The sequence below is a fragment of the Sarcophilus harrisii genome, chromosome 6, assembly GCF_902635505.1.
Source record: "Sarcophilus harrisii chromosome 6, mSarHar1.11, whole genome shotgun sequence".
In the NCBI taxonomy this organism is placed as follows: Eukaryota; Metazoa; Chordata; class Mammalia; order Dasyuromorphia; family Dasyuridae; genus Sarcophilus; species Sarcophilus harrisii.
Genome location: NC_045431.1, coordinates 187,940,623 through 187,966,497, shown reverse-complemented (window position 1 = coordinate 187,966,497; position 25,875 = coordinate 187,940,623). Strand labels below are relative to the sequence as shown.

Sequence of the window (25,875 nt, the reverse complement as noted above, 5' to 3'; positions counted from 1 at the left end):
GTTTGTTCTATAGATCTTCACATATATAAAGGTTTATTACAACCTTGCTTATGTAAAAAATATCATATTACCTTGCTTAATTAGATAGTAATTATAAAAAACAGTACACTGCCTAGCACACAATAGGGATTTAATATATGATTATTCTTTATATTCTTTATATATATTTATATATATTCTTTATAAATACTTATTCTTCCTCACCTCTTTCTTACATAAAATTCTACCTTTACCACTTAATTGGGAGTGGTGATAAATTATTTAAGATATTATTGTCTGTCATCATAAAGTTACTGATAGAAAATGAGCATTTAATTTTTTTTTCCCTTGATGAGAGAAGTGTTTCTGATTAAAATGAGTGTGTTAATCAGTGAACACTTTTTTATGATAGGTTTGAAAAGAAGGCTGGATGATTACAATTTGATTTTAAAGTAGGAATGATTCTCATTCTAGGAGAACCAGATTTCAGGCATTTTCAGCTAGTTAATATTTTGTTGTAATTTATATTGCAATTGAATGATAAATATGGCTTATTATATATATAACTCATATGATTCATAATAAGTGTGGTTTCTTCAAAGTTTCAATTGAAATTTCACATTTTGTAAGAAGCCTGTCATGATCCTAGTTAATACTAGTAATGCCTTCCCTCGATCTATCCTGTGATTACTTGTCTTATAAATATTTGGTTTTGTATACATAGGTATTTGTTAAATTGACTCTTTTAGTTTGTGAGATCCTTGAGAGCAGGGAGCGTGCCTTTCTTTGGATCCTCAGACCTTTAACACAGTATGTGGCATAGAGTAGGCACTTAAATGAAACTTGACTAGTTTGAAATATAATGTTGGACTAAGCATATAAAGGAATCTATGAAAATCCTTTGGTATTAATATTATTGACTGCTTATTTATAGTTGTCACAACTGCCAACAAATTAAAATGTAAGGTCTAAAAAGTGGACAAATTTTCTTTGGTTAAAATGTCAAGATTCTTGTTTGAAGGTCTAAACTTTTTTTTTTTTTTTTTTTTAAACCATAGTGTTGTAATATTGGAAGAATCTGGACTGAATGAACTCTAGTATTATAAGAAATTCTCCATCAATAATTCATAAAATTGTAAGTCAGCTGAAAAATGAAGCAAGTTCCAGAGATCCTTGGAAGTACCAATGGGAAGACTCAAAATTGTGAAGTTAATCGGGAATGTTCAGTGTTCCTCAGCAAAGCCCAGATTTCTACAACCCTACCAGAGGGTGTCATGCAAAAATTTAATGGCCATGAAGCGCTACCATTCATTCCTGCTGATAAATTGAAAGATCTGACCTCCCGAGTCTTCAATGGAGAGTCTGGTGCCCAAGATACCAAGCTGCGCTTTGAATCCCAGGAAATAAAGGGAATTGGAACACCCCCTCATACTACTCCTATCAAAAATGGCTCTCCTGAGATTAAACTGAAAATCACCAAAACATACATGAATGGAAAACCTCTTTTTGAATCTTCTATTTGTGGAGACAATGGTCCAGATGTGTCCCAATCAGAAGAAAATGAACAAAAACTAGAAAACAAGTCAAGAAGGAATAGGAAAAGGAGCATAAAGTATGATTCCTTACTTGAACAGGGCCTTGTTGAAGCAGCTTTGGTATCTAAGGCTTCAAGTCCCTCGGAAAAAAAGGTAATTCTCAGGGGGAAAAAAGGGAAGGGACAGGACTAACAAGACAGTCAGCTTCTCGACGTGACCAAGGGGCCAAGGCAAGAGCTTAGCTTACATTTGTGAAAGTGCAACTGGAGTAGGAAGATGGGAAGATAGAAGTAATACTGGCAAAATGTGCTCTCTTCTAAACATACAGATGACTTTTTATGCTCTTAGGTTTATAAGGGACTCTGATATATTTTGAACATGCCATTTTATCCTGCATTATCTGAGAACCATAAGAATAGAGGGGCTTTAATGAAAATTGTGTTGGTACATTAAAGTTGAAATTTGGGAGAGAGGACTAAAGTGTCCCAAAAATCTGAAAGAATTTGTCTCCTTGTTACTTAAACATGAAGAACCACATCAACTGTAATCCTTTTGGTACCTTAAATTGTCCCTAATGTCTAATTGAGAGTAGAAGCTAGAAAATATACAAGTTGCTTTTCTTGGCCAGTGGAATTAAAGATAAGAGACCACTAAATTCTTTCAATTCCTAGGTTTCTGGGGTGATTTAGTAATCATTCCTGTATTGAGTAGAATTTGCAGGATATTTTCTCTCCATTATTTAAAAGCACAAGTATTCATAATGGGAAAGAGAAGGCAATGAAAAAATTAGATTTGGGGCTAGGGGAAAGCTTAAGTAGGTAAATCACAGAAGATACATTAGGACTTAGGCAAGATTGGATATAATGAAAAATACTGTGGTAGTTCTGTAGTTGAAAACTTTACAACAGTTTTTGATGGTTTAGTATTTATACATTTTCATTTGTTTGTTTAAAGATTTTAGCTAAGAGAGAGTCATATCCAAACATCAATAAAGAAAAAGACCATCTGTTGAAGTATAATGTTGGAGATTTGGTATGGTCAAAAGTTTCAGGTTATCCTTGGTGGCCATGTATGGTTTCAGCAGATCCTCTCCTTCACAGCTATACCAAACTAAAAGGTAGGATGTATATGGGTTGTTGTTGTTGTTTCTTTACTTTTCTCATTCATTTCTTTCTTGATTTTTGTTTTCCTACTCTAATAATGTTTATATATATATATATATTATAACTTCTTTTTGCTGTATAACTTTTGAATTAATGTTTCTACTTTTTCTTAGGGCAGGTAGATGCTGTTGTTTATAAGTAGGTGATTTATTTTATTTTATTTTATTTTGTTTTTTTGTTTTTTTGTTTTTATTTTTTATTTTTTATTTAATAGCCTTTTATTTACAGGATATATACATGGGTAACTTTACAGCATTAACAATTGCCAAACCTCTTGTTCCAATTTTAGGTGATTTATTTTAATGTAATCTATGTCACATTCACTTGGAGGAGCTCTTAAAATAGGGAATACATTTTACCTGTTTCTATGTACTTTAACTCATTCTATTTTCATATTTTTCCAAATTATATTCATTGAATTCATTGTTTCTTGGTAACATTTCCTATGATTACTTTAGTTTAAACACTCGAGAATTTTACACTCCTTTCTTTATTATTATTTTATACTTGGTCATAAATTTCTCTCTAGTTACTTAAGTCAATTTTCTTTACATGCATATATGAGTGTGTGTATATATACATACACATATTATATACATAGATATAAATGTAAATAATATTTAAATTTGATTATAAATTTAATAGGTTATGTTTCGGCTTTTATAACACCAGAGAAACCCCAACTGAAATAGGAAAATGGACAAATAATGCTGGCAAAATATATACAGATGACTTTTTTAAGTTCTTAAGGTCATAAGGGACTCTGATAAATTTATGGTTGCATTACATTTGAATGTGCCATTTTTATGCTGTATTATCTGATAATAGAATAGAGGAGCTTTTATAAAGTTTTGTTGGTATATTAAAGTTGAAATCTGAGAGAGAACTAGACTGTCTCAAGAATCTGAAAGAATTTGTTTCCTTGCAAATTAAATGATAAAGAATCGCATCAGTTATAATCCTTTGTGAGACCTTGTCCCTTTTTTCCTCTACATCAGTTCCTCTAAGATTATCTACATTCTTTGATATCTTTATATTCATTATATACTGGCTATAAAAGTGTCTCATACTATTCATATACCACAATTTAATTATCGTCCAATTAATACCCATTAATACCTGTTTTATTTCTTTGGGGGGGGGGTCCTACTACAGAAAAGTTTGTTAAGGATGTTTGGTGTGTATAGTACTTTTTGGTCATTTACCTAATAGTAGGAGTTTGGGTTCAAAGACTGAACAATTTGGTAACTTTTCTCATGATTTCATATTGTTTTTGGGAAAGGATTATCAATTATAACATTACTAAAAGTGTCTAATTTGAGTTAACAAGATGAAATCTAAGAATTGTTTTCATTTTATTTTTGTTTTTAGATATTTAAAGCACTTTCATGTTTGTTGATAGACTATTTACAGATTTTTCAAAATAATTCTCCATGCCTCTTGAGTTCCTGAAATTCTCTATTGTTTTGCTGGTACATCTAATCCTTGCCCTTTTTATATTGTCTTCTTTGTTAACTTTTGTCACCATGATTATCAGGTAATTCTACCTATTCTTTGGGTAGCCACCTCTATTAATTAGGTTCTGGACCAATTGGTTATTGGCTCTTTTTCAACTGTAAGTATTAGGGTAAAAAAAAAAAAATGACTGTTGTAGCACTGTGTGCTAGGTGCAATGAATCTATTTTAAGAAGTAAGTCCTTAAGGAACTTAATTGAGAACAAGACATGCTAAAAATTATATAGACTGATTTTTTTATTGTTAAATTACGATAGGTATAGATAAATAGTTGGATAGAATCTTGTAGAAAGAAGAGATAGAATAGTCAGGGAAGGGTTTAAGGAGGAAGAGCCAGGCCTGGTGACAAAAAACAAAAAGAGATAAATGGAAAAACATTTCAAGTTAAGCACAAACGATATGAATATATGAAGTTTATTTTTAGATGGTTTAACATACAATTTGTAATTTGATCTGCCATATTCTGTGTAAGTTTACCTCTCTTCTCACTTCTATAACCTTTCTTTTTTATGAAAGATTTTTTTCCCCCTGCTCATTAGCCATGGTAGGTACGTTTATATATTGTTTCCTACACTCCTCAGATTTTTTCTTATGTCTAATGCTTAGTGTGCTGTTTTACAAAGACTTTCCTATAATATACATTCAAAATTCCTAACCCCTTTGAAAAGACGATTTTGTCTTAATTGCGCTTTCTTAAAGCTGAATAGCTACATGAAGTCTTTGTTCTTTTCTCTCCTTAGAAGCCATTATTTTCTTCATAATCTTCCACTTTTGTTCCTAACTTTTTGTTCCAGTCTTTCTATTCTTTTCAGTTCACTATCCTTTTTGTTAGTTATCCAGCTTATAAGTATATGTCATCTTTGGCTCTTCTGATTTCCCTGACTTCCCCATAATTCAATCAGTTGCCAAACTTTTTTTTTTAAACCTTTATATTCATTTCTCCATCTTCTTTTTTTCTGTTCATAGTTCCATCCATCCTCATTCGATTCATTTTTACCTCTTTCCTAGACTGCTGTCATAGTGCCCTAACTAGTTTTCCTGCTTCCAGCTTCTTCTTTTGCCAGTCCATCTTCTGAAAATTAACAAAATAATCTTTCTTACGATACAGATATATGATTATGTCCCCCTCGTGCTTAAAAATCTTTAGCAATTCCCTATTACTGTTAGAAATAAATAGAAACTTCTCTGGTTGGTATTTAAAACTCTTTCCAGTCTGTCTTCATTCTACTTTATTTCCTCTTTCACAGGCACACTGACATGTTATCTTCTTACCAAAGTTGACTTGCCATCACTGATCTCCTTTACTTTGTACAGTCTTTCTCCCTAAGTGCTTGGAATGTATTTTTCCTTATTTCTCTGAAGAATCTTGACTTCTTTCTTTCTTCTATTTCTTAGGATTCTTCACTTCTTTAGGGTTCAGTTTGTCATCTTTTAGAAATCTTTTCCTGATTTCTCTGGTTGTTAGTGTTCTTTTCCTCCTCAAATTGTATTTATTTATCAATCATATTAAATCCCCCAGTAGATTATAAACTTCTTTAGTGCACAGACTGTTTTTAATTGTATCTTTTGTACTTTAGTATCTTTAGCAATAATTAAATTAAACATTTTATAAATGTTGAATTAAAGTGTGACAGCTCTATTGTTTAATACTTTACCTGTCTTCCTGTAACTTCTAGTGGCCTGGTGACATTATTTATATTCTTTTAAGAGAGCTCCTACTTGTTTGTAGCATTCTAAATCTCTTAATTTTTTGGATCATTATTCATTTTCATTAAATCTTGATTTGTAGCATCTTTTTAAGAACAGGAAATTTGTTTTTTAATCTCTTTTCTCTTGAGAGGTTTCAAATTTTCCCCACTCCAAATCTCTGGTTGATAACCAGAATCTAATTATTTCTTTTAATACTTTATTTTCAGATGGCAGCTTCTCCCTTTGAAATCCTATTAGGTAGCATACTAAACAATATTAACTTTTTCATTTAAGATTGGTTAAATCTCTTATCTCTAATCTCCTTTAATGAATTCCCCAAATTACCTATATAGATTTACACATTATAAGTGCCTAAATAAGGGACCTCCAAAAGTTGCATAGATTGGCTTACTTCCTCAGTAAAATTGACTTAATTCCTATAGTATTGATCTAACCAGCAATTCAAGTCAAAACTTTATCTTTCACCTTCATTACTTATGAATATTTTATCCTTTTTAAAATACAACGGAATTTTTTCATTTGCCTTTTGCTTTGGTAAATAATAAAAGATCAATTGTATATTCATTTAATGAGAAAAGAATTTGTTAATAAAGTAGAAAACAACTTGATTTTTTTTCACTTATATAGTATAAAAACAATTAGATATTTTCCCATCTTCTTTCCAACATTTTTTTTCCCTAATGCACATTTATTTTCTTTGTGAAAATAGGACAGAAAAAGAGTGCTCGTCAATATCATGTACAGTTCTTTGGTGATGCTCCAGAAAGAGCTTGGATATTTGAGAAGAGTCTTGTACCATTTGAAGGAGAAGAGCAGTTTGAAAAATTATGTCAGGAAAGTGCAAAACAGGCACCCACAAAAGCTGAGAAGATCAAGGTAATCAATGTTGCTAAAAACTTTTAGAAGAGAATTTTTGAAAATCTTGTGGGCTTTTTTTTTTTTCCTGAAGTCCCACTGATGACTTATTCTGGTGTGGAGAAGACCCTGGGTTCTAGAAGCCTTTGCCAATAGAGCACAACTGTTTTTTTCCTTTCTTTACAGGGATACTTTATTTTTTCCAATTACATATAAAAATAATTTTTAATATACATTTTTTAAGTAAGAAATTGTTGAGTTCCAAAATTTCCCTACTTTCTTTCCCTTCTCATTTTCCTTTATCCTTCCTAAAATGGTAACCAATTTGCTATGTTATATATGGAGCACAAGCTCTTGAGGGGTTTTGGGATTCTAGGCCTGGTGCTACCTCGATGCATCATTTGTCTTGTGGTCAGGTAACCAATCTTGCCAAGTTTGGAGAGGCTTATTCAACAGCTTATTCACTTATTATGGCTGCAAATAAATTAAGGTTTTATTTATATCCTCTCTCAAAAACCTTTATCCAATGAAAGTACATATCCTTGGAGAATTGCTATAGCTAGTATTTGTTTTAATCTTGTAGAATCTACAAGAATTTTTAATCTCGTAGAATTCACGAATGTTTGAATTGTATGGTGTAGAGGTTAATTGTGGTATTTTTTTTAAATTTTAGTCTAAAAATATTTTATTAATATCCCTAAATTTCATAATGTACACCTTAAGAAAGTTATCATAGACTCTAATTAACCCAAGGTAAATTCATATTTTCTGGGAATCTTTTTCCTTCACATGTACAAAAATCTTTTTTTTTTTTTTTTTTTTTTTTTTAATCATTATAGCTTTTTATTTACAAAACATGCATGGGTAATTTTTCTTTTTTTTTTTTTTAATTTTCTTTTCTTTTCTTTTTTTTATTTAATAGCCTTTTATTTACAGGATATATGCATGGGTAACTTTACAGCATTAACAATTGCCAAACCTCTTGTTCCAATTTTTCACCTCTTACCCCCCCCACCCCCTCCCCTAGATGGCAGGATGACCAGTAGATGTTAAATATATTAAAATATAAATTAGATACACAATAAGTATACCTGACCAAAACGTTATTTTGCTGTACAAAAAGAATCAGACTCTGAAATATTGTACTATTAGCTTGTGAAGGAAATCAAAAATGCAGGTATGCATAAATATAGGGATTGGGAATTCAATGTAATGGTTTTTAGTCATCTCCATGGGTAATTTTTCAACAGTGACCCTTGCAAAACCTTCTGTTCCAGATTTTCCACTCCTTCTCCTCACCCCCCCCCCCCCCCCAGATGGCAGGTAGTCTAATACATGTTAAATTTATTGAAGTATATGTTAAATCCACTATATGAATACATATTTATACAGTTATCTTGCTGCACAAGAAAATTGGATCTTGAAAGAAAGAAAAAAACCTGAGAAGGAAAACAAAAATGCGAGGAAACAATAACAGAAAGAGTGAATATGCTATGTTGTGATCCACCCTCATTTCCCATAGTTTTCTCTCTGGGTGTAGATGACTCTCTTCATTCCTAAACAATTACTAAACTAAATTAATCTCATTGTTGAAGAGAGCCACGTCTATCAGAATGGATAGTTGTATAGTCTTCTTGTTGCCATGTACAATGATCTCTGCTCATTTCATTTGTCATTAATTCATACAAAAATCTTAAAATTTAGTTTGGGAGGAAAATAGAAAACTTAACACAAATTGGAGACGAGTTCTTGACTTTGTAAAATCTGTTCAAATGTTTTGCTAGTAAAATAAACTTGCCATTCTTTATTACTAATTTTGTATCTCTTCTATTTTTTTCCAGCTATTGAAACCTATTTCAGGAAAATTGAGGGCCCAATGGGAAATGGGCATTATTCAAGCAAAAGAAGCAGTGAATATGACAGTAGAAGAGCGGAAAGACAAGTTTACCTTCGTTTATGTTAGGGACCGACTTCATCTAAATCCTCAAGTAGCTAAAGAAGCTGGTATTGCAGTGGACCCATTAGAGGAAGTAGATGAATCTTCAGATGTAAGTGAAGAAACCGCACAAAACCCAAAGTATAAAGAATTAGGTGTCCCCAACAAGAGGAGGAGGAGATCAAAATTACCAACTTGTCCTGATAATCAGGAAAGTGATTCAGGGACCAAAAACATTACTCCTCAAAGGGCAGCTGAACAAGTAGATTCAAAAAGAGGATTGGGCTCTCCTGTTGGTAGAAAGAAGGCTGCGGCATCTACTCCACGAAGCAGAAAGGGAGATTCAGGGTCTCAATTTTTGGTCTTCTGTCAGAAGCACAGAGATGAGGTTTGTATTCTATTGAATTTATAAATTTTATACTGAATACATAAAACTTACTGTTCTTTGAATTTGGGAAAGTTATCTACAAATTTTAGATCATTTTCTATGTTTGAACATTTCCAACAAAAAAATCTTTAGAGAAAATAAATTTTATCACTTAATGATGAGAATCACCAAAATTGAAATATTTTTATAATTTCAGTATTTAAAGAGTTATCAGCTTTTGGGTAAAAATAAATATTATAACTTCTCCTCTTGCATGTTTGTCAAATTGGTACTTTGAAATGTAAGTAGGTGAGATGAGGGAAACTGAAATGGAGGAGTTCCTTCGTGGGTAAAACTTTCTCAGATTCAGGTAGGTGTTGAGGTTTTCTATATCAAAATAATATATTATTATTTTAAAATTTCTCAAAGTATTATTGCTTCTAGTAAATAAAAGAAAAATATTAATGTCAAGAAGTCTTATTTTTTCTTACAAGACTTTCAGAGTAGCATTGTCTGTATTTAAAGTATCATTGTAATTTAACTAAGCTTTTATTTTTCCTTTCATTCAACATTTTTATCAACTACTTACTATTCTAGCCACGAAGAAAATATAAAAAAAAACCAATACAATCACTTATTCTAGCCCCAAGGAAAATATAAAAATAACAATACAATCATATAGTATTTCAAGACACAGTTCATATCTTCCTAGACGTAATCATCTAGTTAGAGGTAATAGGATTTGTACCTAAATATTATGTTCTTTTTTTGGTGGTGGTGGTGGGGGCTATTTTAAATAAGTGAATAATTTGTATAAATAAGGCACCATGAGTTTGCTAGATGAAAAGTTTACTTTTAGCTTTAGCTCTTAGGGACAATATTGTGGAGATAGCATTTAAGTTGAATCCTGATAAAAATGAGAATTATTTTAAGAGACAGGCATGTAAAGAAGAGAGTGTTCCCAACACAGAGAGTGGTATGAAGTTGGAAAAGAGCAGTATGTGGTTAAGGGATTAAAAAATAGTCCCTTTTAACTTGAGGGTAGAATATATAAAAGGGAATCATGTAAGATAAGATTAGAAAGTTATGTTGGAAAGAGGTTTTGTTCTCAGTCTCATTTTACTTTGAAGGTAATAGCTGATAGGTAAGTATCATAGTCCTTTTGACCTACGTTCTGGATTGTAGAAGTAAAAACATGGAAATGAACTGTTAAGAAATGGGAGGGGAAAAGTATAAATAATATATTACACTTGTTTGAATTATCAAACTTAAGAAATGGGATAAAATAGATAAATTTAATTACATTAAAAGTCTGTCCCTAAAACAATCAAGAAAAATCTTAGATTTTGGGAGAATTATGACAAATATGAGAGAAAAAAACTTTTAACATCTAAAATTTGGAATCAGTAAAACTAAGAATATCATGAAATCATATTGTTAGAAGAAAAATTGTTTTGAAAAACATTGTCTGGTTAATGCTTAGAAATGTAATTTGAAACAGTTTTGAAGTATATTTCATAGCTACCAAACTGGCAGAAATAAAAGCAATAATATAATGTTTGTGGACTTGCTAGAGAAGTAGGCATAGTTATATGCATACCTGCCCAGCAAATTAGCAGAATCTTTTTGGACGACTATCTAGTTGGATATAACCAAGTCATAAAAATCAAATCTTTTGGCCCAGTGAATTACATTTAGCATCAGTTCATGTATGTCTTTCTAGACTTTTCTGAAATCACCCTGCTCATCATTTCTTATAGAACAATAATATTCCATAACATTAATAATATAATTTATTCAGCCATTCTCCAACGATGGGCATCCACTCAGTTTCCAGTTTCTTGCCACTACAAAGAGGGCTGCTACAAACATTTTGCACATATGAGTCCTTTTCTCTTTTTTATAAATCTCTTTGGGATACAGACCTAGTAGAAACACTGATGAATCAAAGGGTATGCACAGTTTTATAGCTTTTTCGGCCTACTTACAGATTGTCCTAGAGAATGGTTGGATCATTTCACAACTTCACCAACAGTGCTTTAGTGTCCCAGGCCTACCACATCCCCTCCATTATTTATCATTATCTTTTCATGTCATCTTAGCCTTTCCTAAATGTTTCAAGAAACTATCTTTGCTTTTGTGTCCCCTAAGTTAGATTGCTAAGATTGAGTAGTTGTTGGAGCTGAAGCAGTAGCCTAGGTAAATTGACTTTTTGTTTACTTAGGGTAGTTTGAGTTAGTGGATATTAGAATAATATATATTGAGTATATTGTATAATACCATGAAGTAGTACACTTTCAGTTTTAGGGAGGAAGGGGGGTTGAGGTAAATGATCTGAATTACATGGATATAAAGAGAGATGGTTAACAGATTGTCTATATCTTTTGAGGAAAAACCTTACTAAGTATGAGGATAATCATTACTAGTAGGATGGCATTTGATAATTAATTCTAAGGTGGATAGAGCACCAACCCTGAAGTCAGGAGGACCTGAGTTCAAATCTGGTCTCAGACACTTAATTATCTCCTAACTGTGTGACCCTGGGCAAGTCACTTAACCCCAATTACCTTAGCAAAATAAATAAAATAAAATAAATTATTAAAATCTATCAACTTAAAATATTAAAGGAAAATTTTAAATGATCTTTCATCCTGTGTGGCCCTCTTCTACTTCTGCAGTGACTATAGTATTAAAAAATATGATGAAAAATATCTATAACATTAACTTAACTGTGGGTATTCAGATGTGTCCCATATATATCTGTCCTTGATTGATGATAGACAAGTGGACATGCTACTATAGGAAATGAATCACTCTAGTATTGACATTTTAAGTATAAACAAAACCAGAAGACAAAAGGAAATTGTAACTAAATGGAAGAATGGTTCACAGGTTCTCCTTAAAGCGCAAATAAAGGACTTGTGAAACCAAGAAAAAACATTGTTTCTTGGGACAATTAGCCATCTTTCAGTGCTGTACTCATGATAAATATTTGAGAAAAGGCCATAAAAATAACAGCAGTTGATGTATTAACAAATGTTTCAGAAGCAGAAAAATTTTTTTCTATGAAGAGCTTGATACTCTAAATGAAAATATAGTACTCCTACTTTGCTCCCCTCCTTCATCATGTTTAGGCATCAGGGCTTTGGTTGCTACTAAAGAATGATATTGTAGAAATGGTGAGATTAAGCAACATTGGTATGGTTCTGTAAACTGGCTTGGGAGGAAATAAGAGTATTTGAATGGCTCAACAGAAGCTTGAACTGAAGGCCCAAAGACCAGAGACAGAATCAGGAGTGTAGTAGGCAAAATGTCAAGTCAGATGAGTTTTTTCCCCTCATCTGGTCTGTTTTTTTTAATGTACTTTATACCTTTGTTTTATATATGATGAGTTAAGTAAAGTTAGAAGCATTCAAAGGTCCTGGCAGCAGGAATCTGAATATAAAAACACTCCAGCCATCAGCTTCAGTTCACACCCAATCCCCAAGACCATGCCCTTTTTTGAGGAGTCATGTGTGGGATCTGGCCTACAATTTTTGAGTTTTAGATAATAATCAGCCATTAAAGAATAGGTCAGTCTGACATTAATAATAAGTCCGACTTATATTTCTGACTCCCCTTTTATGCATTCTTAGGAATAGTGTATCTAACATGCCAAAATACCAAACTGTGACTTTCTTAGAACTTCTAGGTTCAGAATAGCCTATGTACAGTCTAGATAATTCCTGAGTTTAGGAGTAAATGGGCATCCTGCCATCTGGTACATATTTTATTATGTATTATTTGCTTATGCCAAAATAAAGCTATACATAGTTGATTATGTTCTGTCAGTTTCTGTAGAGAATGTTTCTATTATGACAAGTAATTTTAAAAGTACTTCCTTAAACAAATTATACTCGTAGGTTTATCAGTCAGGAATTTGATAAACCTAAAAGTATAATTTATTTGAGGAAGTACTCCCTTTTAGAAAACTGGAATGTAATTTGGCAGAATTAGATTTAAATCATCATCTTAGATTCTCTGCCACAATAAACTTAAAGTGGGTGTGACCTGAATGTAACAGATTATACCATGGAAAAATCTAAGTACAAGATGAGCTGCTTTTCAGAGTTACAGCTAAGAAGGAGAACTCTAGTTTAAACAAGGAATGCAAGAAATAATTATTTAAAATTAGAATTTAAAAACTAAAAATCTTTTGTATAAATAGAATGGGTAAAAGAATGATCTGTTGTGGATTAAGGAAAAAATTTGCACCAAACTATTAGTGAATCTGATATATAAAGAACTGATAAAAACATTTTATACCAAATGCCATTCACAAGTAAATAAAGGATAAAGGATGTAAAGTGGAATTATGCAAGAAAAGTGACTAAACTATCAAGTGAACCCACTTCTGGACATAGGACCTTGAGAAATCAAAAAACAGAAACAAAGGTGATGTGTGGATCAAACTATTTGTAGCTATACCTTGTGGTAGAAGAAAATTCAGATTAAAATGTGTGCTAATAGATTGAGGAGACAGACGAAAAATAACATTTTCTTAATGTAATGAAGTATTATCGAAGGGACAAATATGAAAGCTTGAGAATAGCATTGAAACATCTAAATGAACTGACATAGAGCCAAGGAAACAGAACCAAGAGAACTATTTACACTGTGGCTAAAACAATGTAAATGAAAAGATTATAAAGAAGTTGAATTTTGAGTAAATGAAAACAGATGGACTATAGTTATACTCTTCATAATAGAGAGGCTGGCAGCTACTGTATAGAATGTTAATAGAGACTATTGTGTATGCTGCCTTGTATGATCATCATATTGAATGTTTTACTTAAGTGCTTATCTTTGTCACAAAAAGTATTTAAAGAAAAGGAGGGCAATAGATTGAAGTAATGTGAGAACAACAGAAATCAAAATTTTAAGACAATTTAATAAACATTTATCTACTGATTTACTTTCCCATAAATACAAAATTTAAAAAGCAATGTTACACACATATCAAATGTGTCCTTGATGATGGTATTAGAAGAGGCAGACCTATGTCCTGTTGTAAACCACATAATGGCCATCACACAATTGACTGATAAGCACATACAAGATCACTTATTGTGCTTATTTTATTATAAAAAATATTTGATTTGGTAGAGCCAAAATACTGTCTTAAGATGTCACCCATAATCGGTTGTTAGTCAGCCCTCAGCATTTGATCATTTATATAATTTTATTCATAGTGCACATTTGTGACTATGCATGCAATAGAAAAAAAAAGATACAATGTGGCAGGTTTATACTTATAAAAAAGCAAAACATTCATAAAAGTACTTGTGAATTCATTCTATAAAATGCTAATGTAACCTTTCAAATGCATGATAAGGCAATTGAAAAAATGGAAAAATGATTTTGTGGGGAAAAGAGAAGGTAATAATCTTAGTGAGCATGCCTATCCCCGACCTATGCTATGCCTCCAGGCTCATAAGCCTAGGCCACTCTGGTGCTCTGATGTGAAGTCAGGGAATTAATCCTGGAGGCAACAGTTAACCCACAGAATCCAAAGGGAGATGAGAGATGGCATGTTGCCTTTTTCCCATTTTCTGGGTTCTTAACATTGACTTTATAAAACTATACATGATTCATTGAGAAGGCATGATACATTGAGAAGGCAAGCATTATTTTCCCCTTATAATTCTGTTTCAATTTTTTCCGATTACATGTAAAGATACTTTTCAACATTTCATTTTTGTAAGATTAGAGTTCCAGAATTTTTCTTCTGGGAGCCCTTCCCAAGATAGTAAGCTATCTGATATAGGCTATACATGTACAATTACATTAAAATATTTCTATATTGGTCATGTTATGAAAGAAGCATCAAAACAAAAAGGAAGACCATAACAAAAAAATAAAAATTTTGAGTAAAAATAATATGCTTCAGTTTGTATTCAGTCTCCATAGTAGTTCTCTCTGGATGTGAATGGCATTTTCCATCTTTTTAGTTTTTGGAATGACTTGGATCACTGTATTGCTAAGAGCTAAGTCTATCATAGTTGAACATTGCATAATGTTGCTTTTATTGTTCTGCTCTCTTTGTTCAGCATCAATTCATGTAAGTCTTTCCAGACTTTTTCTGAAATCAGCCTGCTCATCATTTCTTCTAAAACAGTAATATTCCATTATATTCATATACCATAACTTATTCAGCCATTCCCCAAGTGACAGGCATGCCCTCAGTTTTGACTTACTTGTCACCACAAAAAGAACTGTTATAAACATTTTTGCACATGTGGGTTCTTTCCCCTCTTTTATGATTTCTTTGGGATACAGTCCTAGTAGTGGTATTGCTGGATCAAAGGGTATTAGGTTTTCTAGGCCTTTGGGCATAGTTCTAAATTGCACTCTAGAATAGTTGGATCAGTTCACAACTCCTCCAATACATTTATCATTTTCTTTTCCAGACCTAATAGCCAATCTAATAGGTATGAGAATGGTACCTCAGATTTGTTTTATTTTGCATTTCTCTAATCATTAATAATTTGGAGTATTTATTTTGCATGATTACAGATAATTTTTATTTTTTATTAAAGAAGTGTTTTTGTTGTTTTCATTTCTTCATCTGAAAACTGCTTGTTTTTGTATCCTGTGACCATTTATCAATTGAGGGATGATTTGTATTCTTATAAATTTCATTCAGTTCTCTATATATTTTAGAAATAAGGCCTTTGTCAGAACCATTGGTTGTAAAAATTGTTTCCTATCTTTCAACTTTTCCTTCTAATCTTGGTTGAATTGGTTTTGTTTGTGCAAAATTGTCTTCCTTTAATGTAATTGGTATTATTCATTTTGCATTTCATAACATTTTCTGTTTGTTGTGTGGTCATAAATTCCTTCCATTGTTAAAGATCTGACAGGTAAACCATTCCTTTCTCTCTTAATTTGCTTATAGTATCATCCTTTATGTCTAAATTATGTACTCATTTTGACTTTATCTTGGTATAGATATGAGATGTTGGTCTGTGCTTAGTTTCTGGAAGGCAAATAATTTTTTTTTTTTTAATTTAATAGCCTTTTATTTACAGGATATATACATGGGTAACTTTACAGCATTAACAATTGCCAAACCTCTTGTTCCAATTTTTCACCTCTTACCCCCCCACCCCCTCCCCTAGATGGCAGGATGACCAGTAGATGTTAAATATATTAAAATATAAATTAGATACACAATAAGTATACATGACCAAAACGTTATTTTGCTGTACAAAAAGAATCAGACTCTGAAATATTGTACAATTAGCTTGTGAAGGAAATCAAAAATGCAGGTGTGCATAAATATAGGGATTGGGAATTCAATGTAATGGTTTTTAGTCATCTCCCAGAGTTCTTTTTCTGGGTATAGCTGGTTCAGTTCATTACTGCTCCATTAGAAATGATTTGGTTGATCTCGTTGCTGAGGATGGCCAGGTCCATCAGAACTGGTCATCATATAGTATTGTTGTTGAAGTATATAATGATCTCCTGGTCCTGCTCATTTCACTCAGCATCAGTTCGTGTAAGTCTCTCCAGGCCTTTCTGAAATCTTTGTTGGTCATTTCTTACAGAACAGTAATATTCCATAATTTTCATATACCACAATTTATTCAGCCATTCTCCAACTGATGGACATCCATTCAGTTTCCAGTTTCTAGCCACTACAAAAAGGGCTGCCACAAACATTCGTGCACATACAGGTCCCTTTCCCTTCTTTATAATCTCTTTGGGATATAATCCCAGTAGTAACACTGCTGGATCAAAGGGTATGCACAGTTTGATAACTTTTTGAGCATAGTTCCAAACTACTCTCCAAAATGGTTGGATTCGTTCACAACTCCACCAACAATGAATCAATGTCCCAGTTTTCCCACATCCCCTCCAACAATCATCATTATTTTTTCCTGTCATCTTAGCCAATCTGACAGGTGTGTAGTGGTATCTTAGAGTTGTCTTAATTTGAAGGCAAATAATTTGATATAGATTGCACACATCCAGTCCATTTCCAAAATTAGCCACGTTTCAAAAGACTTCCCTCCCCACAAGAAAAATAAAGTTTTTAAAAGTGTTTTTCAATTTGCATTCAGATTCCATCAGTTTTGTTATTTGTTTTTTTTGCTAGACTAGATAACATTTTTTATCCTAAGGCCTTCAGAATTGTCCTGGATCATTGTATTGCTTAGTATAAGAAGAAGATGGATCTCCTTCCATTTGTGTCCTTGATCCTGTCTCCCAAAAGTTTGCTCCAGGTTCATTTTCTCCTTCTCACATATTTAATCTCTTCCTCCTTTCTCATTTCCTACAAATGTACTCAATATTCCCTGTCCACTAAAGCAAAGCAAGGAAACTAATGGATGAATTGGTCAACTATGGCTTCAAGATTGTAAGAAGAATAGAAGCAATACAGTTCCTCATCATATAATAATGCTGTTACTGTGTATAATGTTCTTTTGGTTCTACTTAACTGTCCATTAGTTATGTTTTCAGAAATTTGCTTGTCATTTCTTAAGGCAGAGAGTAAAACATGTTCAGCCATTTCCTAAGTGATAGACATTCCTTCAATTTCCATTTCTTTGCCATCATAAAAATAGTTTATAATTTTTTTTCCCCTCTATATAGGTCCTTTTCTCTTTAAAAAAAAATCTCTTTGGGATAAACATCCTAGTAATGGTATTGCTGAATCAAAATTTTTGAAACTTAGTTGCAAATTGTTCACCTAAAGGAAAACCCTATATTTTAATACTGCTTTTCATTCAGTGATGGAAAGGTACATAGTGAGTATGCAGGCTGCAAAACATTGCAGAAAGAGACATTAAAAATTATGAAAAGCATGTCATCAAAGAAATGTATGATTGAAGAAGATAATGAAGCTTATTGTTTGGCAACAGACTGAAGAGTTATTTATGGACAAACTATGTGTACTTTATTGGTATCAAGGAGACTACATGAAGAGTTCCCAGTACATTGGATTGGCCTCTAAAGGGGGGCTGATATAAAAAGGCAGGATGAATTGTGTTCTCTGTTGTTGGAGAAACTACTAACATGGATGATATCACAGATCCATTTATTAGTATTGGAAGAGAGAATAGAGAATGATAATCACAAAGCACTGGAGTTGTTTTCACCCTTATTTCTAGATTGTCCTTTTTGCCACTTAACCAGCAACTTTCCTCTCTTTAGGGTTTACTCCATCTATTTTTATCATCCACCGCAATAACCTTGTCACCAATTATCTAGTGCATACTAGGTCATTCTTTTTTGCTCAAAAGGCTCTGTTCCCTACTCATGTTTTTCTACTCCCCTTTTCCAATCTGTCTTCATATTTCAGGACTTTAGAATACATATACTAATATTTCCTCAAATAACCTGCCGTCTTTTATCATTAGTTTCCAAACTCTGATGACCTTAATCTTCATTCCATTTCAGCTACATAAAATAATGTCACATTCTTGATCTAATCATAATCTATAACTTTTATATCCATTATCTTAAATTTGAAGAATCCTCTTTTTGACCACAAACTTTTGCCTTTCAATCAATCTCTTTCTTGCCTCGTTCTTCCTAAACAGATTTTTGATTGAAATCTTCAATCACTAAACTCTTTCTTTGTTGTATCAATTCATAACACCCTTCCTCTAATTTTATTTTCCCTTCTGTTATTGACCCCATAGTTGACTATTTATCCATCAACTACTTTTGATTTGAATCTCTGACCTTATTTTCCATCTTTTGTTATACCTTGCCAAGACTGAACTTTGAGGGTTGGGGTTATCTATGCTATCTGACTTCTCTTTTCATTATCAAATAATATAGAATATATTTGGAGAAAGTCACACATGCTGACTACCTTCATCACAAATTTATTATCTAACCTTAAATGACCCTCCTTGTCATGTGACAGTTCTTTTATTCTTCTCTATTCCAAATCTTCATTCTTCTTAAACCTCTTATGTGCCACTTCTTCCTTCCTCTTTCAGCAGAAGACCTTACATCTTTTATTAAGAAGATAGAGATCATCTGTATTAAGTTCCTTTTCTTCCTCACACTATACTTCAAATGCATTTTTTTTAAACTTCCCTTTTCTCATTTTTGTTCCAGGCTCTGATGAGGAGATGGATCTTCTTCCATTTGTGTCCTTGATCTTGTCTTCCAAAAGTTTGCTCCAGATTCATTCCCCCCTTCTCACATATTTAATCTCTTACTCCTTTCTCATTTTCTACAAATGTAAATCATTACTTCCTATCCACTAAATCTAAGCAAGGATAGTTCATGGATGAGTTGGTCAACTATGGCTTCAAGATTGTAAGGGGAATAGAAACAATACACAAGAATTTTGCAAATGAGGACAATAAAATGCATTAGAGAGAAGTCAAATGCTGTTTCTTTAGTTTGTTTTTGCAACCAAAGTCCTAGAAAAATTTGGAAACATTTATTGCTTGCATTTCCCACATAGTTGCCATTTTTCAATATCCTGCATTTGTTCAATTCTCATCAATCAGTTGAAATTGCTTTCATCAAGATTCCTACAATTTCTTTTTTTTTTCTCAATAGTATTTTATATTTTAGTTACATGTAAAGTTTTTAACATTCATTTTTTTCTCCTTCCCCAAAGCAACAAGCGATGCATTGTAGGTTATACATGTACAATAATTTTAAACCTATTTCCATATTAGTCATATTGTGAAAGAAAAACAGAACAAAAAGTGAAAACCATGAGGAAGAAAAAGCAAGCAAACAAAAAAGGTGAAACTAGTATGCTTCATCTGCATTCAGTCTTTGTAGTTCTCTCTTAATGCAGATGACATTTTCCATTCCAAGTCTATTGGAATTATCTTGGATCACTGTATTGCTGAGATGAGCTAAATCTATTATAGTTGATCATGACATAATTTTGCCATTACTGTGTACAATGTTCTTCTGATTCTGTTTACTTCACTCACCATTAGTTTAGTTTTTCCAGACTTTTCTGAAATCAGCCTATTCAGCATTTCTTATAAACAGTAGTATTCCATTATATATGCCATATTCAGCCATTCCACAATTAATGGATATCCACTCAGTTTCCTTGCACCCCCCCCCAAAAAAAAAAAGCTTCCTCAAAAATTTTTGCACATGTGGGTCCTTTTCCCCTCTTTTATGATCTTTTTGGGATACAGACCTAGTGGAGATACTGTTTGGTCAAAGGTATGTACTATTTTATAGCCCTTTGGTCATAGTGCCAAATTATTCTCTAGAATGGCTAGATGAATCCCTAAACACTAAGTTTAGTGTTCATTTTTTAGTATTTGTTCTCTTTGATCTATTTACACAGATTTCAGCATTGTCATCTTTATTTCCTTGTAGACATTCTTTGCTTTCTTGGCTTCCATGACATACCTCTTGGTTTTCTTTCTCTGACCATTCCTTTTCAGGCTTTTTTGCTAGGTCATCATCTTCTGCATATTAACAGTTTTAGGGATTGAGGAATTTGATTTGAGCCTTCTTTCTGTAGCTTGGTGAGCTCATCATCTCACATGGGTTGAGATATCTTTATAGAGAGAAATACCAAATCAATATATCTAGTCTTTGCATCTTCACCCTTAGCTCCAGGTACATTAACTTACTGAATATTTCCCCCTAAATGTTCCATAGGCACCCTAAACTCAGTATTTCCTAAAAAAAAAAAAATTCACATTTTCCTCCAAGCTTATCCCTTTTCCACACTTTGCTATTTTTGTTTTGTTGAGGACACTATCTATCCATCTAATCCCTCATTTAGACTACTTTGGTCCTTTGGCTTTTCCCATTACTTCACTTTTACCTTCATAACATCTTTTATCTCTGTCCCACTTTATCCATTTAACTTCTACCCTAATTTAAACCCTCATCATCTCTCACCTGTACTATTAAAATGACTTTATAATTTATTTCCCTGACTCACCTCTCTCCAATCCATCCTTTTCATAATTGCCAAACTGATATTATTAAAATATACCTATTTTTTGTCACCTCTTAATATTTTTTTCAATACTTTACTCTATTCCTCTATGTAAACTAATTTGTTATTTAAAGACTTCCATAATCCAATTCATCTCCATCATGTTATTCATATTCTTTTTTAGCCATATTTACCTGTTGCTCATACATGATATTTTCTTTCATGCTTCCATGCATTTGCACAAATGATTGCTATATCTAGAATATTCTCCCTCCTTACTTCTGCCTCATAAAAGATTGTGTCCTTCATAGTACAGTTCCATTTTTTTGTGTTAATCTCAAATTATTTTCACTCCTCTCTAATTGAAATTACTTGGTATGTACTTTGTATTTACCTTTATAATTATTTCTATTATTTTGTATTCCTTGCATCTACAACAGGTGTTTGAATGTTATAGATGCTTAACAAATCTTTTCTTGAGTTGAATTGCTGATTAGTAAGATCTACATGTTGAAAGTTCCTTGCTATTAATCTTGTGGGAAATCTTCCTCAATATAACTAAAAATCTCTAACTTTTTAGAGATTTTAGCTGTCAACAATGTGATCAAAATGAAATATGTCAAGTAGTGGCTATTTGGGGCTTATATTCTGTAAAAAGATCTAGTTCCTCACTATAAAGGATGCTTAAGAACCCTGCTTAGAAAACAGTACTAATATTGATAAGATGATAAAATTGAGGCTTATTTTCCCTCACTAAAAATTAAAATGTTCTGTTTGAAGATAATTAATGATCCAGAGGAACTTGCAGCTCATTTCATCTGAACAGAGAAGTGAATATTGAAGATACAAAATTAGACAAAAATTAGGTACATTTTTAGGCATTTGACCATTGTGAAAGTTTGTTTTTCTTGACCACAAATATTGTTTAACATCGTTCTCTTTTTCTTTACTTTCTTTTTTAAGTAGTTGAAAGCTATGGAGAGGAGAGAAAGATTATATAATTGAATTTTTAAAAAAATAAGTATAATTGCAGTATATAGAGTTGATGGTGTTTTCAAAGACTTCTGTGTTGTTGATGGAGCAAAATTTTTTTCTTCCCAGTATTACTGGCCCACTACTAATATAATTATTTTTAAAAATTATAGTTTTACTTATGTCTAAAGCTTATTAGAATTAATATTTATGGGGTAATAAATGCATTAGTATTAGTTAAAAATACAGTTTAAAAAAAATAATGCTCTTAATAAACATTTGTATTCACAGGTAGTTGCTGAACATCCAGATGCTTCATCCGAAGAGATTGAAGAATTGCTCGAATCACAGTGGAATATGCTTAATGAAAAGCAGAAAGCTCGTTATAACACAAAGTTTGCCATAGTGACCTCTCCCAAATCTGAAGAAGACTCTGGTAAACACAAAACTGTGCTAGTGTACTCTAATTAAAATTTATATGCATAGTGATGTCAAACTAAGCACATATATTTGAGATGTGTAGGGAAAGAAGTGGTTCACTGTTTTCCAATTTTAATATGTGGTGTTTGTGCCAGTAGCAAAAAAAAATACAAATGATTACAATAAAAAAGCACTCTCTGAAGTCTACATTTCTTGTTTATTGTTAATGAAGAGCTGTTTTGTATACATACACCTTCTGTTGTTTTGAAATTACAGGTTTCTCATTCTTCTTTTGCCTAAAAGCAGCTGCACTCTAGTCTTTACTGTCTGCAGAGATGTTTGAGAAAGGTTTAAAGAGGAAGAGTTGGGAAATTAAGATGTTTTCTGTGAGTGCAAATTCACGGATCATTTGGTGTATGAAAGATTTATAAACAGCAGTCATATCCCTCTTTTGCAGACAACTAGAGCTATATTCCCAGGGAATATCTTCCAAAACCCTTATAAATAACTTGTTTTACTCATGCTTTATTTCTGGTAATATTAACAAATATAAATGATTCCTGGGAGTTATCTTAATTGACATGTGTTTTTGATTCATCATTTGATGAATGTTTATTACTCTCTTGAGTAAGTTACTTGAAGAAAAAGTTATACAAAGCATATTAAGCTGGCCTGATCTTTAAAATCAAATGATCTTTGACCCATTACTTCTTTATAGCACTCTTAAGAATTTTTCCAATTTTTGAAAAATTTCAGTGTGACACTTTGCTTTGGGCAATGACAAGAATGAGGGAGTGTTTTACCAGATTTTTTTTTAATGTATAAGGATCATATTTCTATTGAATGTGTGTCCAAAATAATTTGTTGGGAAATTAACAGTATTTTAAGAATACATATAAAATATTTGGATATCAGTTTAAAAAAACAAAAAAATTCTGTATCTCTCAAGGTTCATCATTGAAGAATATTGGAGAGACCAAACGTAAAGTGTTTCAAGATTCACCTAAAAGGAGATCAAGATCCAGAAGTAATTGAAATTTGTATTGTGTACAATTAGTTGACCATTTTAAAAAGTGATCGATTGTAATCACCCACATACCATACATAACATCTTCATTTTTTCCTTAGATGCTATTGTCTTATTTTAAGGATTTTAATAGATCCAATATAAAATTTCTATTCAATCTGTAGTATTGAAATTGTTACTTTGGTCAGTGTCTTTTGCAAATAATGTGATTAGAATAGTGAGGGGGGTTTAGTAGTCAATAAGTGGAAATAATTAATTTTTAGCATAGGATAAATTAATTTCAGAAAAGTGTCACAATTTTAAAAGCTTGGCATGTTTGACTAAAACTAATAGAATATTTGATTCCCCTACAAAAAAAATTAATCTTAACTCTGTAGTGTAAGCTGTGGGTTTGAAATAACTAGCTTGATGATAAGAAAAGATAAAAGTAACTCTTGCTTTTATCTTTGCTTTTTCAAAAAAATGTTTCATAAATTTGTTTAAAAAATTTTTTGTGCTTAGAAAGCTAGTAGAGTTTAAGTATTTGTTTGTAGTCCTCTTCTGCAAATGGTGTTTAATCAAAGTATTTGTTTTCAGCTGTCTTAATTTTAAATTACTCTGGTGCTAATTAATAAAGATGCAGAATGTTCATGGTATTGACTATTTTACCTTGAGTATTAGTTTTTGAAAAGTATTCAGAGAACCTTTGTCTGGGCTACCTTGTTGAGCTTTAAAACTATTATGATTATAGGTGTTTGAAATAAAATACGATATATGAAAGATTTCTGAATAAATCACATAGTTTACTACAATCTAGAACAAAGATTGTTATTGACTATAATGGGTTAGTGATTGTAATAAGATAAACATATTTAATGGGGTGAGTGCTGGGCCTCTTCTTTAGTTTAACTTTGTCAACAAAAGATGTGAATAGAATTATTCTTAACAAAGTGAGCAAGCTGGTTATCTATATATTATTTTGTGCATTAGAGAGGATAGATAAAATACAAGTTTGAAGGTTTTTCTTTGGGTATTGTTTGCCATCCAGCAGGTGGGTTTCTGTTCTGGAGGCAGTGTATAGTTATGGACATTTAATTTAACTAGGCATGGTTTACTTTTTTAGCCAATTTGTCCATACTTAATATGTCAGTACACCCTGTGTTTGTTGAGCCATTTACTATTTTGTATTCTTAGAACATGCACTTAGTTGAGACTCTGTGAAATAGCTGTTTCTGTCTTTTAGTTTGATAGGTAGATAGATTATTCACCTGGATCTGGAAAACATATTTCTGATGCTCTGGGATTTAATTCTATAGTTGTAGATACCAGCTGTTCTCAAAGAGTTGGTGCATTGGCAGAGGTCCCAACCTAGTAATGATTTTAAAAAAGCTTGAATTAGTTCTCTCAGCTAATGCTTTTTTAAAGCAATTATGTAAATGAAGGCATTTTCTCCTTTAGTTAGAGAATATATAAATTTCCACATCAAGATAGGTCAACTGCTTATCTAGTTAAATGTCTAATTCCTTTATATGATTCTTAAATTGACTTCTTCAGGTTTTTTTTATATCCTGAAAGGATATAATGCATTTCAGATTTAGAGAAAATGTTAAGAAGCTGTTAACATACAAAATAAAAGGGAGAACACTTGTTACTTCAAGTAGGTCATTGAAATTCAAAGAATTGTGAAGAATTTGTATATGTATACATACACACATACATATGTGTATACGTACCTTTGTGTGTATGTGTGCACATCTAATTTTAATGGGTCCATATTAAAATTTATAAGATTCTGAAGTATTTCGGTACTGTTATAATAAAAATTATTACAAGATAAATCATCAGATAAAGAAAACACTTCAAAGCTTCAATAAATGACATAATAGGATCTTTGATGTTGTTCCTTGAAATTTTTGGTAAACTAATTTGGCCTGTAACAGCAAGTCCCTAGAGATACTATTATGATTAAAGAAACTTTTAAATGCATCGAGGAACATTTAAGTTTTTAAAATTTGCTACCCTTGATAGGTTCACAATACTTTTAATTGGGCTTTAAGAGTATTTTTTCATGTAAGTTTCCCCATCCCCCATTCCAAGGTAACTTACATGGAAAAAAAAGAAACCATACAAAGAGGACACAGCACCCTACAGAAGATTTTGAAGTTCAGGAACCAGCTAGGAAAAGACTCAGGATGGATAAACACAATAATCGGAAGGTAATTATATTATTGGATTGTTTGAATTGCTTATTAAAATACCAGCACATTATTGATTAAATTTGTTAGTATTTCTATTTTTGACTCAATTCTGTGAAATGGGAATTTGTCATTATAATAACCTAGTCAGAAAATATTTATTTAGATATTTATCTTTGGGAAACAAATCTGATTAACCAAATGAAGATTTCACCAGGAGGATTTCACCATTTCACAAATTGATGTTTGTGAAATTTGAGAATGTCATTATATAATACCTTATTTTA

At 32.0% G+C, this 25,875-nt stretch overlaps 1 protein-coding gene across 1 annotated transcript in view; it reads left to right on the top strand.

The window, feature by feature from the left end:
- Positions 1 to 25,875, top strand: part of NSD2 (nuclear receptor binding SET domain protein 2) — a 116,442-nt gene that overhangs the window by 39,088 nt on the left and 51,479 nt on the right. The window contains 7 exon segments of the mRNA XM_023506150.2: positions 1,038 to 1,126; positions 1,128 to 1,667; positions 2,469 to 2,631; positions 6,612 to 6,778; positions 8,599 to 9,081; positions 22,259 to 22,403; positions 25,491 to 25,609. Of these exon segments, the coding sequence (XP_023361918.1) occupies positions 1,067 to 1,126; positions 1,128 to 1,667; positions 2,469 to 2,631; positions 6,612 to 6,778; positions 8,599 to 9,081; positions 22,259 to 22,403; positions 25,491 to 25,609 (1,677 nt within the window). The 5' untranslated portion in view covers positions 1,038 to 1,066.